Source organism: Tympanuchus pallidicinctus, unplaced genomic scaffold, assembly GCF_026119805.1.
Source record: "Tympanuchus pallidicinctus isolate F22 unplaced genomic scaffold, pur_lepc_1.0 scaffold21, whole genome shotgun sequence".
NCBI classification, from domain to species: Eukaryota; Metazoa; Chordata; class Aves; order Galliformes; family Phasianidae; genus Tympanuchus; species Tympanuchus pallidicinctus.
The window spans coordinates 8,623,546-8,638,949 of NW_026294733.1; the positions used below are offsets into that span (position 1 = coordinate 8,623,546).

General features: G+C 39.5%; 1 protein-coding gene across 16 annotated transcripts in view; it reads left to right on the plus strand.

Moving 5' to 3' along the window:
• The window catches only part of TENM2 (teneurin transmembrane protein 2), a 602,430-nt gene that overhangs the window by 546,234 nt on the left and 40,792 nt on the right, over positions 1-15,404 (plus strand). For all 16 annotated transcript variants that reach the window (XM_052684852.1, XM_052684855.1, XM_052684854.1 and 13 more), the window contains one exon: positions 9,642-9,788. In XM_052684852.1, the coding sequence (XP_052540812.1) occupies positions 9,642-9,788 (147 nt within the window). The remainder of the gene's footprint in view (positions 1-9,641; positions 9,789-15,404) is intronic.

Here is a 15,404-nt window from a genome sequence, read left to right on the forward strand (position 1 = left end):
ACATTTTTTCTCAGGCAAATACACTTCTCCATATTTGCAGTATTCCTCTAACAGGCCTGGTCTGTTGTAGCAGCTTTCTTGTCCCTCCCAGCTCACCATTTGGTGGTTTTGTTGTTCTCACTGTTTCTCTCTATATATTTCCTCAGAAGGCACTGGAGTTTGTTTGCTTGCCTTGTTATCACTTTGTGCTGTGCCATCATTGTTTGCACTATACAAGAAATAATTTTATTGTTACCAAAACTGATGTAAGAGACCTAGATTCAGGTGTGTGTGAGCACAGCAGAGGACAAGGTTTCCTGCTTAATTACAAACATCCTGGAGTTTTCATACTACATCAAGCCTGAAGAATTACTTTAATGTAGTTACATTTCATGTATCTCACCAGAAATTGTCCGATTTAACCTCATTTGGCACTTAAATTCCCTGCAATTTGCTGCAACAAATGACAACATTGCTTCAAGTATGTTCTGAGAGGTAAAGCCAGTGACTGTGAGTCTCATTTAAAATTTCAAGCAGAAGAAATGCTGGATGGCATTTCTGTCTTGAGAAAAGCTAGCCAGTGACAGTGTGATCTCCCCTGCTGACTCATCGAGGCATTCAGAGAGAAAAATTGGATCTGCATCACTGGAGGGTTTTCAGTCAAATGAGTGAGCTGGGGGTACAGAGCCTTGGTAGTAGCAAGCAGTCCTGCCTTTTTCAGGGCTGATCTTGCACTTTTTATGTCAACAGTGTCTTAGATTTTAAATGTTTGAAATGAAGGCCTACCTCAGTATAGCGTTCTAATATATACTGGGATTTTAGAAGTTCCTATCCAAGCAGCTGAAGTATAGGATTTATCTCTAGTGTTCTACAGGCTGCATTCACAGGATCATCCAATTGTGTTCCCATTTGGATGAACATGGTGCAGTTCCATCTCCACTGGCAAGCTTAGTCAGTTGGGAGTGCAGAATGGAGTAAGAGCTGCTTTGTTGTTGTCCACACGCTTTTGTTGAAATCTGTATAGAGGAGCATAAAAGGAAAGAAATCTGTAAACTCACAGCTTGTTTTTCAGGGCTCAAATATTACGAATGCTTCAGTAAGCTGAAATGATTCTGAGTTCATACATTTTTTTATCTATTAAAAATACCAATATTACACATTCGTGTTATTTCCTAACTGAAGCAAGAAAAAAATAGATCACTGTGCTGGATGTATAAATCTCGGTTAGCCAAGTGAAACTGAGTGTTTGAAACCTGACGCCTGGCACCTGCTGGTCAGTTTCACTTGTCCTTTTGCTAGGTACAGTTCTCACTTAAACATCACGTTGCATGTTTTTTCTCTTGGCCTATCGCTGGGACATGGTGAGGGTAGGATGGGTGAAGATAATTGGAAAAGAACACAACTTTGTGCACCACTGTAGATCAGGTTTTCTAAGTCTTGTATATTTACATGTAAAAGTACACCAACACTTTGCCAAAGCATTTATTCGCAAAAGTTCCATGACCTGTACAAACACATGGTTGCCACATATTTGAAATAATTTTAAAAATCTAACTACTAAAAAAGTTGAAATATATAAAAACTGTACAAATACATGGCTGCCACATACTTGAAATAGAAAGCAAATTACACTTGTGCAAAGAAGTTGAGTAGCAATTACTGTGTGAATCCTGACTTTTACAAATGAATGACTCAAATTCCCTGCCATTGCACTGTGATTAATGTAGGGATTTTAGTTATTACATTTTAATTATGTTATCCGTTCTTTTAAATATGAGGTCAACGTTTTGCTTGTTGCTCTTCAATTGACTGAATTTACACATCCTGTCAGTTTTGTCACTTTATCATTTCAGTGTCGATAAACTATTCATATTGATGTTATTTTAGAGATAAGCCCAGCTTGAGAAGGATCCTTCCTCTAGAAACAATATTATGTTTTACAAAGGATGATACCAGCCCTTCTACCCTGTATCAGAAACATTAATACAATAAAAGATTATGGTTTTGGTACTGGCTTTATGAATGCAATTTCATACCAAGTTATATTCTAAATGGATTCTGTTACAGTAAGATTAATTTGAAAGACCTCTCTATCTTAAGTACAAATTTTACTGCATATTTATGTATCTTTTTATTGGATATATGAAGATGAATTGAATATGAATGTTGTCTGAAGAGTGTGCACTGTATGATTTGAATATGCTGCTAGAGTCTCATTTTAGTCCAGAATCTCAGGAAATAATCTGCTCAGGCTATAGACAAAACTACGCACCTGTTCTGTAGCTTTTGGGCTGCAGCAGTGTCTTTCCACACGCCCATGTGTTCTGTGTAACTACCTGGTTTATGCTGGTACGTTTGCCATGTTGCCTTCAAGTGGCCACTGATAAAGCCACTGTGCACAGAGCTGTTTCTGTGCAGAACATGGAGCATCCTCTGTGTTGTGGTTAGCATTCCTGGGGCATGCAGCAGCACCCATTCCTCCCTGCCCACAGTCAGGTGCTTGGGGAGCCATGGGGGCAGGATCCTCTGAGCACCCCACACTTGCATGGTCCCGATCTGCACTGCTGGTTGCAGCAGGGCACTTGGCCTCCTAGCATCGCAGGAGCTTCTCCATCTTGGAACTGCCTTCAGTGCAGACTCCATTCCTTTCTGAAACTGTGTCTCATGTGTATTCCTAGTCCAAATTCTTGGGTTCACTGAAGCTATTTGTGTGTACTCGAGATTCAGAGCAGACCTGGATTCTTTTGTTATGCATCCATCTGGTTTCCGCAAGCCTCATGGCAGTGAAGCACAAATGCGTTGCCCTCTTTTCCCTGCCCAGCTGTTAGTTTGGGTATGGTTGCTCCAGAACTCAGTGTAGTTGGAGAACTCCTTCCATACGTGCCAGGAGACCTCATGGGGATCTTCCCCCTGAAAGTACTGGGAGCCCTTGTGCCTGAGACAGAGTGAAACTGGATCAAAAAGAATGGACTGCTACTTACATCTCGAAGTTTTGTGATCTGTACTGCAATGTGAAATTCCCTCTATCCTTATTTTTTATTTCTCTTCATGCCAGTGACTTCTCTCAAGGCTTGCTTTTTAGTACCAGTGGTTCCCTTTTTTGTGAGGTTTACTTCTCTTCTAAGGACACACATCTTTTTCTCTCATTTTGCTGTTCTGCCTGGAAACCAAGGTGCTCTCCAAGTTACTACCTTTACAAGCGAAATCAATAACGTAGATATGTAGTAAGTTGATGCAATGTTAAAGGAAATTTTGTTATAACATACATTTCCCAGAAACCGTAGTTAGCATTGTAATTGCTCTGTAAGTGTTGGCATGGAAGAAATCGTGATTCGGAGTTATTGAAACTTACTTATTAACTTTCCTTTTTTTTTCATCCTTTTCAATTAAAAAAAAATTGTAGTTGGCCCATTCTTCTTTACTTGTAACTCAGCTGGGCAGTGCAATCAGGTTTTTTGTTACACTGAAAGGCTGAGTTAGTTCTTAACAGCTTGCCAGTCTGTGCAACTGTCCTGCTTTGAAGACCTGAGCTGGGCCTCTGCAGGCTCTGGAGAGTGTTCTGGAACAGTCCAAACTCAATCAGAGGAGCTTCACTTCTCACTCAACAAATAGTAAATTGTGTTGGCATGTGTTGGGTTACATATTTTGGATTTGAGCTTATTGAAATATGAGCTTGTTGAAATATAATGATGTAGAAAATAACTTGTGTGCTCCTACCATAATGCTGTCATTTTTATTTTATGTCCTTTCTTTGGCTTGAACTGAGCCCCATAGGTTTTTGAATTGAAGGATTAAAAATAATAATAGCAAAATAAAAGCTGTGGATTTTTTTTCAGTGTTGCTAGGTACCTCATTATGTGTACCTCATTTATTACTTGCTAGATAGCCGTAGGTCAGCAGCAACACACTGAAGGAATGAACAGAAAAGTATGAAAACAGTGATAGCCCTCTAAAATACAAATTAAACTGTTATCATTATTGCTTTTTTCTAATTTCTCTATATTTTGTAGGTACTGTGTCAGAGTACCTTCATTTACTGCAGCTCTGTATTTAACAACTATAACGAGGAGGAAGATTTAGCTGAAATTTAAGTGTTTCCCTTAGAAACTGATGTAATGGATACTGTGTGACAGAGAACCCTGGGCTGAGCACCACAGTCCTCACTGCAAGGCATCTGTACCCATAGGACTACCTGGTGCAGCATCCATGCAAGTCAATGGAAAGACTCCATTGCCTGCCAGAGGGTTTTGGATGAAGATGTAGAAAATGGAGTTAGACAAAGATAAATGAGAGGTGTTATATTTCAGGCTAATAGCTGCACTGTGAACTAAATGGGGAGAGGTACAAGCAACCCACATCCCTCCATTAGTTATCAATTAGAGGAGACATCCATGCCTGATAGCTTTCAGACTAAAGGAATCAGATGTAGCCTCTTGATTTACATGTAATTTTCTATGTACAAACTGGGTAGAGAATAAAATCATGTTTACTACTGTATGTGATTATTAGGTGCCAGGGAACATTTTTACCTTTTTCCTCTCTCTGCTGTTTCTCGTTTTCCTTGCTTGTTGCCCTTTCTTTTCCTTCAAGTGATTGGTCCCTCTGTGAGTTCTGGTGGTTATAACCAGATTCAAGATTTAGATGCAAAACACAAATTACCTGAATGGCATGTCACTGTACTTTGATTTGTTTGAAGAGTTTGTTTTGGAGCTTTGAATTAGTTTATGCAAAAGAAAACCTATATGTGCCTGAGTAGCTGTGTACGTGTGTAATTGTGTACCTGGGGTTTGTCAGTATCCGTGGAATGGAAACAAACTCAATGTGGAATTTATCCAAAACTGGATTCAGATTTTTGATGTACTGCCTAGATACTGGAAATTCATTTGCTGAGTTCATCAGTGAGTTAATCACCTTACAGTTTTGACCCAGAATAGTTTTACCGTAGATAAAACCTATGAGTACTGTCTCATAAATACATTAACCATTATCACTCTTGAAAACGACTGTCCATATTGATTTTCTTGACTATTCATAATGATTCTGTGAGCTTTCTTGTTAAGTTCAGCTTTCTATAAATCTCATAGGTCTCAAAAATAAGAAGTTATAGAAGCAGATAAAGCTGACATAGGCCTGCTGGAAGCAGTGGACTTAATTTTGCTTACAGTGAACTCAGTAATAGCAGTTCTTCTTGTTTTCTGGGGTCACTATATTTTTCTCACTCCTCAGTTGTTAATATGAGCAGCAGTAACACTTTAATTTCTATTTTTATAACATCTTCTAGGCCCCATCATGGACTGTGGCGATGTGGAGCTCTACAAACAGATAGCAAAGTCTAGTATTTAATACGTTGTGTCTTCTGGGTTGCAAGGGCTTTCAAACAGCGCTTTCTTTTCCTGTTACGTATAACTGGAGGTCTTGAACCTTCTTGACTCTTTTTCCATAGTGAATATTAAGGAATAACTGAAATGAAATAATTCTTCATATGCATTTGATCAGAGTTTAAAATTGAGAAAACATAACCAAAGTGTTTTCTCTGTGTATTCTTATTTCTTAGTGTTTTGTGTAACAGCATCTTGTTCTTCTACTGCATTGTGTATGTAGCATTCATGGGGGATTCTCTTCCTCTTACTGATAAGCACAGTCAAGAGACACAAATCAAATTCATTCTTAGGACAAGAAAATCAACTGTTTTCAAAGTTTAGATTCAGAGATATAAGAGCTTTCATTTCTCCCTTTCCTTTCCCAGTGTCTTCCAGCATTCACTTGACATGAATGCTGGATGCTTTTTCTGTGGAGTGGAGTGGAGAATGGATTTTAGTGTTTTGATTTTGAAATCTTCTCTTACTGTGATACTCCCTACAATGCTAGTCACATATTCCCGACAGTACACTGAAAATAGCACTGAATTTTATCTTGCTATTTTAATTCAAAATGCATATGTTCCTGTACATACACTCACCAGTCTCAGAGACCAGAGGGAGCCTGAAAGGGAAGGAGCTGCCTCAGTGCTTGGCCTCCTGCTGCAGCAGTGTGTGCAGGGCTGTGCAGGCACAGCTGGAAGAGCGAGACACATGAACTGCTGTTGCCCATACAGTGACTGTTCTGTGAATAAATAGCTTGTCAATCTGGCACTTTAAACAAGCACTTTCTTCTTTTTTAAGCTAGCTTTTTGACATTTTCCATTAAGCATACTGTAATAGAAAAGATGAGTAGAATTTTTCTACACCTTAGGAATAGCAACCTGTCTGCTTAGCATGGAGGACCCTCTCCGTGCAGTGACTGAGAGCTTTATGCTGTGCTGAATTACTTCTCAAGGTTAGATTCCAATCTGCTCACTGCTGTACCTGCCTTGCTCTCTCACACTGCCTTTCTCTGTGAGTAGAGCCATAAGGCAGCCAGGAGGTAGCACGCTTTGTGATGTGAGCTGCGGCTGCGCAATGAAACCATGTTGTACCAAAGCACTCAGCACTACCATGGGCTGACTGCAGTGTGTTTCCAGCAAAGGTCGCACGCCCAGCAGTGAACTCTGCAGCTGATGCTCCTCAGGTAGGGGCTCTGCTGCCTTGTCTGCTCTCAGAATGCACTGAAATGCATCAAGGCGCTGTGTGAACGCTGTGTGCAGGGGTCTTTGGTCTGCACCAGTCCCTGTGCACGTGGGCACATAGGAATTACAAAATGCAGATTGCCAGACTTCAAATGAAAGTGCACTGCCTAAACAAAGTTTTTTTAAAAAAAAAAAACTTGCTATTTATATAGTAACTTATAATGGGACTCTTTTGTCTATTTAGTTAATGGGTCATTAGAATAAATTTTGGCCTAACAGATCTTGTGTACTTGTGTAAATATTTGCTTGAATAAAGATGTGCATATACAAACAAGCATAGTGTGTGTGCATAAATGCACATGAGCATGCAAAATAGTTCAACTCTTCTCCCTTGCTTAAAGCTGTTTTGAAAGTCAACACATCCATTAATTGTTGTCAAAATACTTAGATCATATTGTAGTCTGCAACTGCTTTTGTTTTTTTTTATCCTTCTGATATTTAGGTTACTCAAGCACAAAGTCTGTCTTTGGAAGCCCGTTAAATAAACTACAGAGGTAGCATAGTGTTTCCTAGCAACATCATGTCTATAACAGTGATGCCTGCTTCCCTCTTTAAGCTGAAAGCAAAGTCATGTCCATTAATCCCCAGCTGCACATAAACTTCTCAGAGATTTTGCTAGCTCCCTACTGTTCGTGTTTTCATCTTGCTCATATGATGCAAAGTAAACTGTTCCTATGATTTAATTCTCTTCAGTGCTTCAGTACAAAGCCAACCTTGTGTGTTTATTCACAATTACTGTTTGTTTTTCATTTAAAACGAATAATTTTTTCTCCAGTATGATGCCTCCCCTCAGACATTTCTCATTTTGGTCATTCGAACAACCTGACAAGCCAAAGAGATAAAATAAATGCCTTGAAAATATGTTATCTGGGTTGAAAAACAAGTGCATTTTCATAGCTGGGGTATGTAATGCCAAAACAACCTTTCACTTAAGAGAAGGAGGAACTGTATTTTTTAGTCCACAGTAACAGCACTGAAAACTCTTCGGATTTGTTTATGTCTGTTGACAGCTTTCTCTGTAGAATGAACTGAATGATCTTGACCGTGTTCACAGAGATCTGGTGTCTTACTTGGAGACATTTGGTAGAGGTGGAGCTGCTGTGCCAGTGTTACCAGTGGTATAGATTTGAGCACCAAGCAGGACATGTGGAAACTTTGGTTGCTGTTATCTTTAGACAGTCTTCTCCACAGGACAGCTGAGGTCTCCATCCTAAAAATTTAATTACTCACTCTGAATTTCTCAGGAGCCCAGTAAGGTAAAGTAAGAGTGAATGTTTACCTCTAGTGATACCACTGGTGAACAGCAGGGATGCAAGGCAGCTTGCTTTCCCACAAGGAAACTCCGCAGCACTGTGTAAACCAGTTTGGGGTCAGAAGATCTCCTCTCTAGCATCACCTGATCATAGCAAAGGCTACAAGGAGTAGGAAGAGACCCAAATTCAGAGCTCTGACTTTTTGAACAGGCTGACAGAAATGCACTTGTAGAAGGTTCCGTAAGCATAGCAGGCTAAATGAGAGATTTCTGGAAGGCTGCTCAACCTCTCAGCACTAGCTGTGTAAGTTTGACAGTTGTTCTTGTTCCTGGTCACCTGCAGAGGCCATGGGTTGCAAAGGTGACTTAGTCTTTCTCCAGTGCTGCATATCTGAAGTGGTGCTGCTCAGACAAAGAGAACACAGTTATTTGTTTTCAGGATGTTTCCCAGTGCTGCTTTCTTGCTTGTGCCTGATGAAAAGAGCAAGGGCTGCCCATTAGTTCCTCCTTGCCGCTAAAATGCCTGGGGAAGGGAATGGAGCACTTCATAGTCACAGCATGGGGTCACAGTGGCAAATGCAAAGGACTATTCCAGCTAGACAATGAGACTCTATAGGAGTCTGAGAGTCTGTAGGAGGTCCTTCAGTGACCCATGACTGGTACTGAAAAGAAAATGGAGAGTATGAAGCTTTGTGAGCTGTTTTGAGATGAAATTCACTGCCCAAGACAAAAGGCAACGAGAGACATGTTATGTGGTGGGTGTATAGATACCTGGCAGGATGAGACTGTATCTCCTAACTAGATGTGAGAGCTTGAATGATTGGGTTCCAATATCTGTTGTCAGAGTGGCAACACAGCCTTCTCCTCCTGCTCAGACTAATTAGAAGAGATAGGAGAGGTCCACTGCGGGACTATCAAATCTTCTTTCACATCCGTAGACTTGTGTGGATTGGATGTGGTGTATCTGGAAGGTTATCAAGACCTCATTATCTTACAGGCTGGAATTTGATTTTCATGCCCTTCATTCCAAAGGGATGCTCAGTAATATACAGAGGCATCTCTTGAGAATAATTTAGTTGCAGGAAAAATAAAAAGCAGTCAAGTTGTTCTCTTGCCTGTGGACATTCTGTTGGAGCACATAAGCACCTCAGCAAGTGAATGTTTTTGTTCCCCATTTAATTTTTGCTGGACACATAATTCTCATAGCCAATAAAAGACATGTATCTTTTGTGAGTTATCTCTTCTTCTCTTTCAGAAAGCATGGCAGGTTGCATCATACTGTTCAGTAAAGTCAGTGTTAAATAAATAGTCTTTTTAAGTGATTGTTAAAAGAGGAAAATATTTTCAATATCATTTACTGAAACTTTGTGTAGAGAAAGCTCTTGAGAATCATGCAGTGCACAGTATAAATGGCACCTGAGCACTGAAGTACTTGTTTCAGAAAACATTCCCCCTCTCATATATGTACACAAACACACAGAAGGAAAAAAAACACGATCTTGCCAGCAGACTGCTGTTTCTGTCTACTGCTTTTAACTCCAGATGGGAACATTTACAGGGCTCTTAGAACATAGCTGCTGTTAGGGCTCATTTTCCCACCAGGCTTGAGCTAAGTCCCCACTTCTCCAGGCTAGCCCCTTTCCTGACCTTCCATCTTCACATCGCAGTCATGGCACTGGAGCAGGGCAAGTGTTTTTCCCACCAGCAAGAGCAAAACTTTCTGTATGCACAGTAATATTGCCAGCAGCGTGAGTGTGAGTGTGAATAAGCCTGCCTTGTACTTACCTGTCTCATTTCTTCCCCCAGATGGCTGCCCTGACTTGTGCAATGGCAATGGGAGGTGCACACTGGGCCAGAACAGCTGGCAGTGTGTTTGCCAGACCGGCTGGAGAGGGCCTGGATGCAACGTTGCCATGGAAACCTCCTGTGCCGATAACAAGGATAACGAGGGAGGTGAGCAGAAGTCTTCCAATTCCCCATCCCTAAAGACCAGAGGGTTATCCATACTTTCTTCATGAGTCATTTTACTTCAGAAAGAGTTTGGCTGTCATTATCATCAAGTGTTGTTGTTTCCCTCCTTTTGAAACAAACAGGGCTGAGCGCTCTGGAGTTTCACTGCAGCCCATGGCGTTTCAGGGGTGCTGAGTGCAGACTGCTGGGACGGAACTTCTTCCTGCAGGCTCCTGGCACACGTGCATTGCAGAACAGCTTACTATGCCTGTGTGCACAAGCATAGCAGCTGATTTAGCAGGATAGCTAGGAACATTTTTGTAGCTCTGTGCAAGAGGCCAGGGTCATACTCCTATGTGCACAGCCCATGTAAGTCATTGTAGCGTGCTGCCGTATTTCACAGCTCATACGCCAGAGCTGAGTGAGTTGTGCTGAGCGATCATATATGGTAAGGTTCTGAAATCCCCATTCAAATTTCTCTCCTTTATCAGGAATACCTTTATAAAAAACAGAACTTATTCTGCATTTTACAAAGATCACTTTAGTTTATCTCTTTTTGTACAGCCTTCCACTTTGTAGTCAATTATACTGACCTGAAAGCAGTTTTTAGAAGATGTATCATATAAATAAGACTGCTTGGTAAACTATCCCCTTCACCTCAAATAGCTTTTTGTATGTCTTATTGCAGTGTCTATAGTAAGTCACCATAGATTCTTTTCCACTTGATTCTGCTCACCATTAAAAATCAAACATCAGACACAACTTTTTTCCTTGGGACTCTTTCACTTTTCTTTGACCAACAATTAAAGAGTGCATCTGCTGTTTGCTGATTAATAAATGTTTTACTTGAGATACTTCTTAAAACTGCAGATAAACATTTGACTTATATGAATGATCGCTTCTAAGGTAAATTTGTGTTTTAATTTTATATAAGATTTCACTGTGTAGAAACGGTTCATAACTCCAAAACTGAGGCACCATGATTTTAACCACACCTGGATATCAGCTGCTAGGTCTAATCTGTAAATTCCCCATTAGTTCCTTGGTTTCATGTGATCAGTACTGATGGGAATATTTTGGAAGAAGTAGAGCTGGTTGAATTTCTGAAAACTGGAATTTGTTTTATTGGCATTACTGAATCTGTTACTCCTCTGTAAGAAACAGAATCAAACTCCAAGTTATATTATGTGGAGTCTGCTTCCTTACTTTGGTCCGTTAACTAAACAAGAAAACGCACTAAGTGTATTGGTGTGCACTGTAAGAAACTAAAAGCTTAATTGCTAATTGCTTATGTTTGCAGCTTTCTTAGCTTTGAAGATTATAAAGAAAAATTTGTAAATGAGTGTATCATCATATTTTTCCCCAAACAAGGAGTTTAGAAAATATTACTAGAAATACTGAGATAAGGTGTCTAAAAAAGAACTAAAATATATGCATATGGGGAACAGCTTGTTTACTTATTCCAGGACAATATTCTGCATTTGTGAAACAGAAAGGCATGTGGGAATAATTATTTGACTACTGAGGTCATTCAGCTGTTCCTCCCAGTTTAAAATTGCAAAATTCTAAAAATTTATGAAAGAGAAATCACTGACTATGTAGAATATATGTGCCATACAACAGATCTGTAATATTGATCAGCACTACCTTTGAAGATGCATGGTTTCTGGTTCACCATGGTCACACCTGAAGGCTGTAGTGTAACTGAATAGCAGAATACTTAAGGGGAGAATTCCTAAGTTCTCAGCAATTGCAGGTTGAAATTAGGGGCTAGAGAGACTGCTGCTCATTGCTTCTTGAGGGAGCATATGTATTCTGAACATCTGCACGCTTGTCAAGGTCCCAGCAACCTGAAAAGTCCACTTGGCCTTTTTTTCATGGGGATTTTATAATAAAGCAGAAATGAAACCCTTATCTCCCGACCCTGAGATCAGTGCTTTAATCTAGAGATCGTTATTGGTCTCTAGTAGTACCATCCTTGTCATGTTTCTGTAGAGCTTTTCCATAAGAGAGCTTAGAATCTGTTCCACACCTGTCCAGTGGTCTGTTTCTTCAAACATTAGCAAGGTGTATGTTAATCAATTAAAGCTGTTGGATTCAATCACTGTGTGCACTGGTGGTACAGTGAGCTGCACTGCACAACTCATCTGTTTTCCCAGTGTCTCTATGATTTTTTGCTCTTGCAGTTTGATGATTTTCTGGGTTTCAGATTTCTTTAAGATGGCCTGAGACCTTCCCAGGTGTTCTCTGTAAGGACAGACTCACTGTCACACCCATCAGGGTGTTAATTGCTCAGTCACAAGTGAGAATTGCAACAAAACTCGAGACTGAAAATAACTTGCATCGCTTAATACTTAGAGTGGGGTTGTGCCTTTGCATTAAGCTGCTCTGCGCTGTGTGGGCCTGGTTCACTGCACATCTGGCCAGGAGCACAGCCAGTGACCTCTGTGTTTATTAGTGCTAACTCAGGGGAGACCACAGGAGCATTCAGGAGTGGAGAGGAAGGAAGGGATGTGTGCAGTGTGCTTCAACGTGCACCTTTATGTAATTGTGACTGTGTCTAATAAGAAACAAATAGAATTAAGTTTCTTCACTTGGTGGAGCTGAGAACAGTACTGTTGGAATCAATTTTAAAGATTTAGCTAATTGCTGGAACCCCAACTTTCACATAAAATGCAAGTTTACTGAATGTTACAGAAATCTCTTCTCCACACTCACGCTTTTCATTTTCATTGAAATTCAACTCAGCTTACTTGCAGCCAAATGCTGAACTCATTTGCTGCTTTGTTAACATCTTTGCTCTGTTAACCTGAGTGAGTAGTTCTGGAGCTGTACTGAGTACACACAGTAAGTAGTCTTTCAAATGAAGGCAGGGTAGTTAAAACCACAGTATTTTGTCTAAATGAGGAGAGGTGAATATCCGTCTTTCTCTATCCATTTCATATTGCTAAAATGTAGTTGTTTCAGATTGTCTCTGAAATAGAACAATAACTTTTTGCCTACTGTTCTTCCCCATGTGTCTGTGGATTTAACATATTTTGATGCTTTTTCTCTGTTCAACCATTCTTATTGTGATTCTATCTCACAATCAGATTCAAAGGCCTTGGGCCAAGTCTTCATTTCATGGATGTCAAGATGATCATTGCCACTGACTCCAAAGGGACTCCGATTTGTCCTCTTTTGTCTTATTATGTGCCACAATGTGCATTACATACCGTAGTTCAAAAAGAAAAATGAAATATCATACTTAATATTTTCTTTCAATTTTAGATTAATGCCCCTTAGCTGGTTTGTTTCTAGAAGTGGCAGCTATTGAAACTTACAAATCTTTGTTGTGTATGAGATGTCAGTGCGTATTACTCATACAGATAAAACAGGATTCCAGAGGACAGTATCCAGAGCTGTTTTCTCCTCTCACAGCTGTTCAAGTAGAGTTGTGCACGATCTGAGGCAGCACAGGCAATGTCACTTGTGTTTGTTCTTACCAGCACATCTGTAAGTATTAATTGTGTCTGGTCTTCATTATGAAGATGTTTACAGTCGCTATAGGATACTTTGCTTAAAAAGATTCAGAGGGTCTTGTTTGTTCCTTTGTTTTTAAGGCAGAGACCCAACCAAAAGGTAACGGTGGGTGGGGCGTTTTTGGCACTGACTCACTTTTAAGATCCTTTTTATATTGACAAATGTTTCTGTTTCTTCTAAACATGTTTGAGTTATGCAGTTCACTCACTGTGACCATTTCTAAATCTAATCCCTTTTCTTAATCGCTCCCTCAGTAGTCTAATAGTTATTAAGCATCTTTTGGAGGGATTTGAAACTGCTTAATTTGATGACCTATAATTGTGATTACAATGTATAATCCCCCCAATAGACTTGTATAGCCCACTTAATTCACTGTAGACATATTTTAGAAAATTAAGGGATTAAAAATGGTATTTCGAGGAATGGGAGGAAAGTGCATTACTTATTAAATACATATTTCTTTAACTTATTGCATAAGGAAATCCCTGTAGGAGCGTATTTATACCCATCTTTTTACACTAACTGCTTTATAATAATTTGGTGGTTCCTGAATCGCACAATGCTTTTAACCTCTCAGAAGAGTCTTCCTAAATTGTGTATATTTAACCTTAAACCTTCCACTGCCTCAAGGAAAATGGGTGTTAAGCAAGATTAAAAACAAAAAACAAAAAACCAAGATTAAAAAAAAATTCATTTTCTGAAGAATATTTTACTAGATGTTGGAAGCAGTTCATGCAAGGAGCTCACTTGTGAGATCCCTTTATCCTGATCTCAATGAGATAACCCACAAGAGGTATTTAAGGAAGAGCTCTCCAGGAGCAGCCTTGTCAGGAGACTCGTATCACCACTTAAGTTGCTCTTGCTAGGCTTTTCTTCTTCTTTTTCTCCCACCTTTTTCATCCTTTCAAAATTGTCATACTGATATTTATAATTTTTATTGACAACTCATGTAAATTATGTTATCTCAGAGAAAGAAAAACAGAAAACTACCAAAATTTTGCTAAATTGGTTTATTTAACATCTGACTGTGATGGAGAGAAAAGCCACAGAAAGGTTAAAAAAAAAAATCTGTAAAAGGCTTAAACACTTTCATTGCTTGTATCATTTCACAGTTCATGTTTCTCCCCAGAATGTAATTTTGTAATTATCTGGACTACAGTTCAGTGGTGAAGAAAGGGAAGCAGCCAAAACATTATAGAATGCTAAGGTAAATCCATTTGGCTTTGTAAAGAGAGTTGTGCATATCTCAGAAGACAAATTTTGCCCTTCAATTTGCTACTATATAGCTGTAACAACTCCAAGAAGTACAGTTGGCGGTAGTTCTGTTTGGCACAAAACATTAAAGATAATGAATGAGAGAAAGCCAGCTATCTGCTACAGTATGGATCTTCTTCAATTCAAGAGAAAAATACATTCCCAGTGAAGTTCACTGTCAGGACAGTGCACTTGACTGATTGAAAGGCTGTTTATTTGAGTTGTCTAAGAAAACTCATCTCTAAAATTAGACAGAAAGAAAATAGAGAAGTGTCTTTCTGCAATAAACATTTAGAAAAAAATTGCTTTTAGAGAATTACAAATCCTGTGACTTGATACTGCATCAGGCTCGTGACATTTAAGATAATACAAGTATTTCACAGCACAAAAGCAAATCATGTAATTTAGCTTGCTTCAACAAGCACTGCCTCAGCAGGGGTCTCTAATTCAGCACAGACAAAAGATTTTATGAAGTTCTCAATATAAATACCCAGAATACTCCTGGCACAGAAAGTACCTTCCCAAAGCCTGCACAATAGTCAGTTTTAGAGCTCTAAATGTAATGAGTGGTTGAAATCTGTTGTGGATGGGGGCCAGAGTGAGTCACGTAGACTCAAGTATAAAATCTGTACTGAAACTAGACATTATATAAGTTTGACAAGAGCTAATGAGTATGCTCGTATGTGATTTTGTTAAAACTTCGTGTCAGCCTCTAATTGTCTTTACACACATTAGTCAGCTTATCCTCACGCTGTCCCCCGTGGGATATGTTACTGCAATAGCACGCTCTTACAACCCACAGGGAAGGGAAAGCAAGAAATTTAGTGATTGCAGATTGCCTGG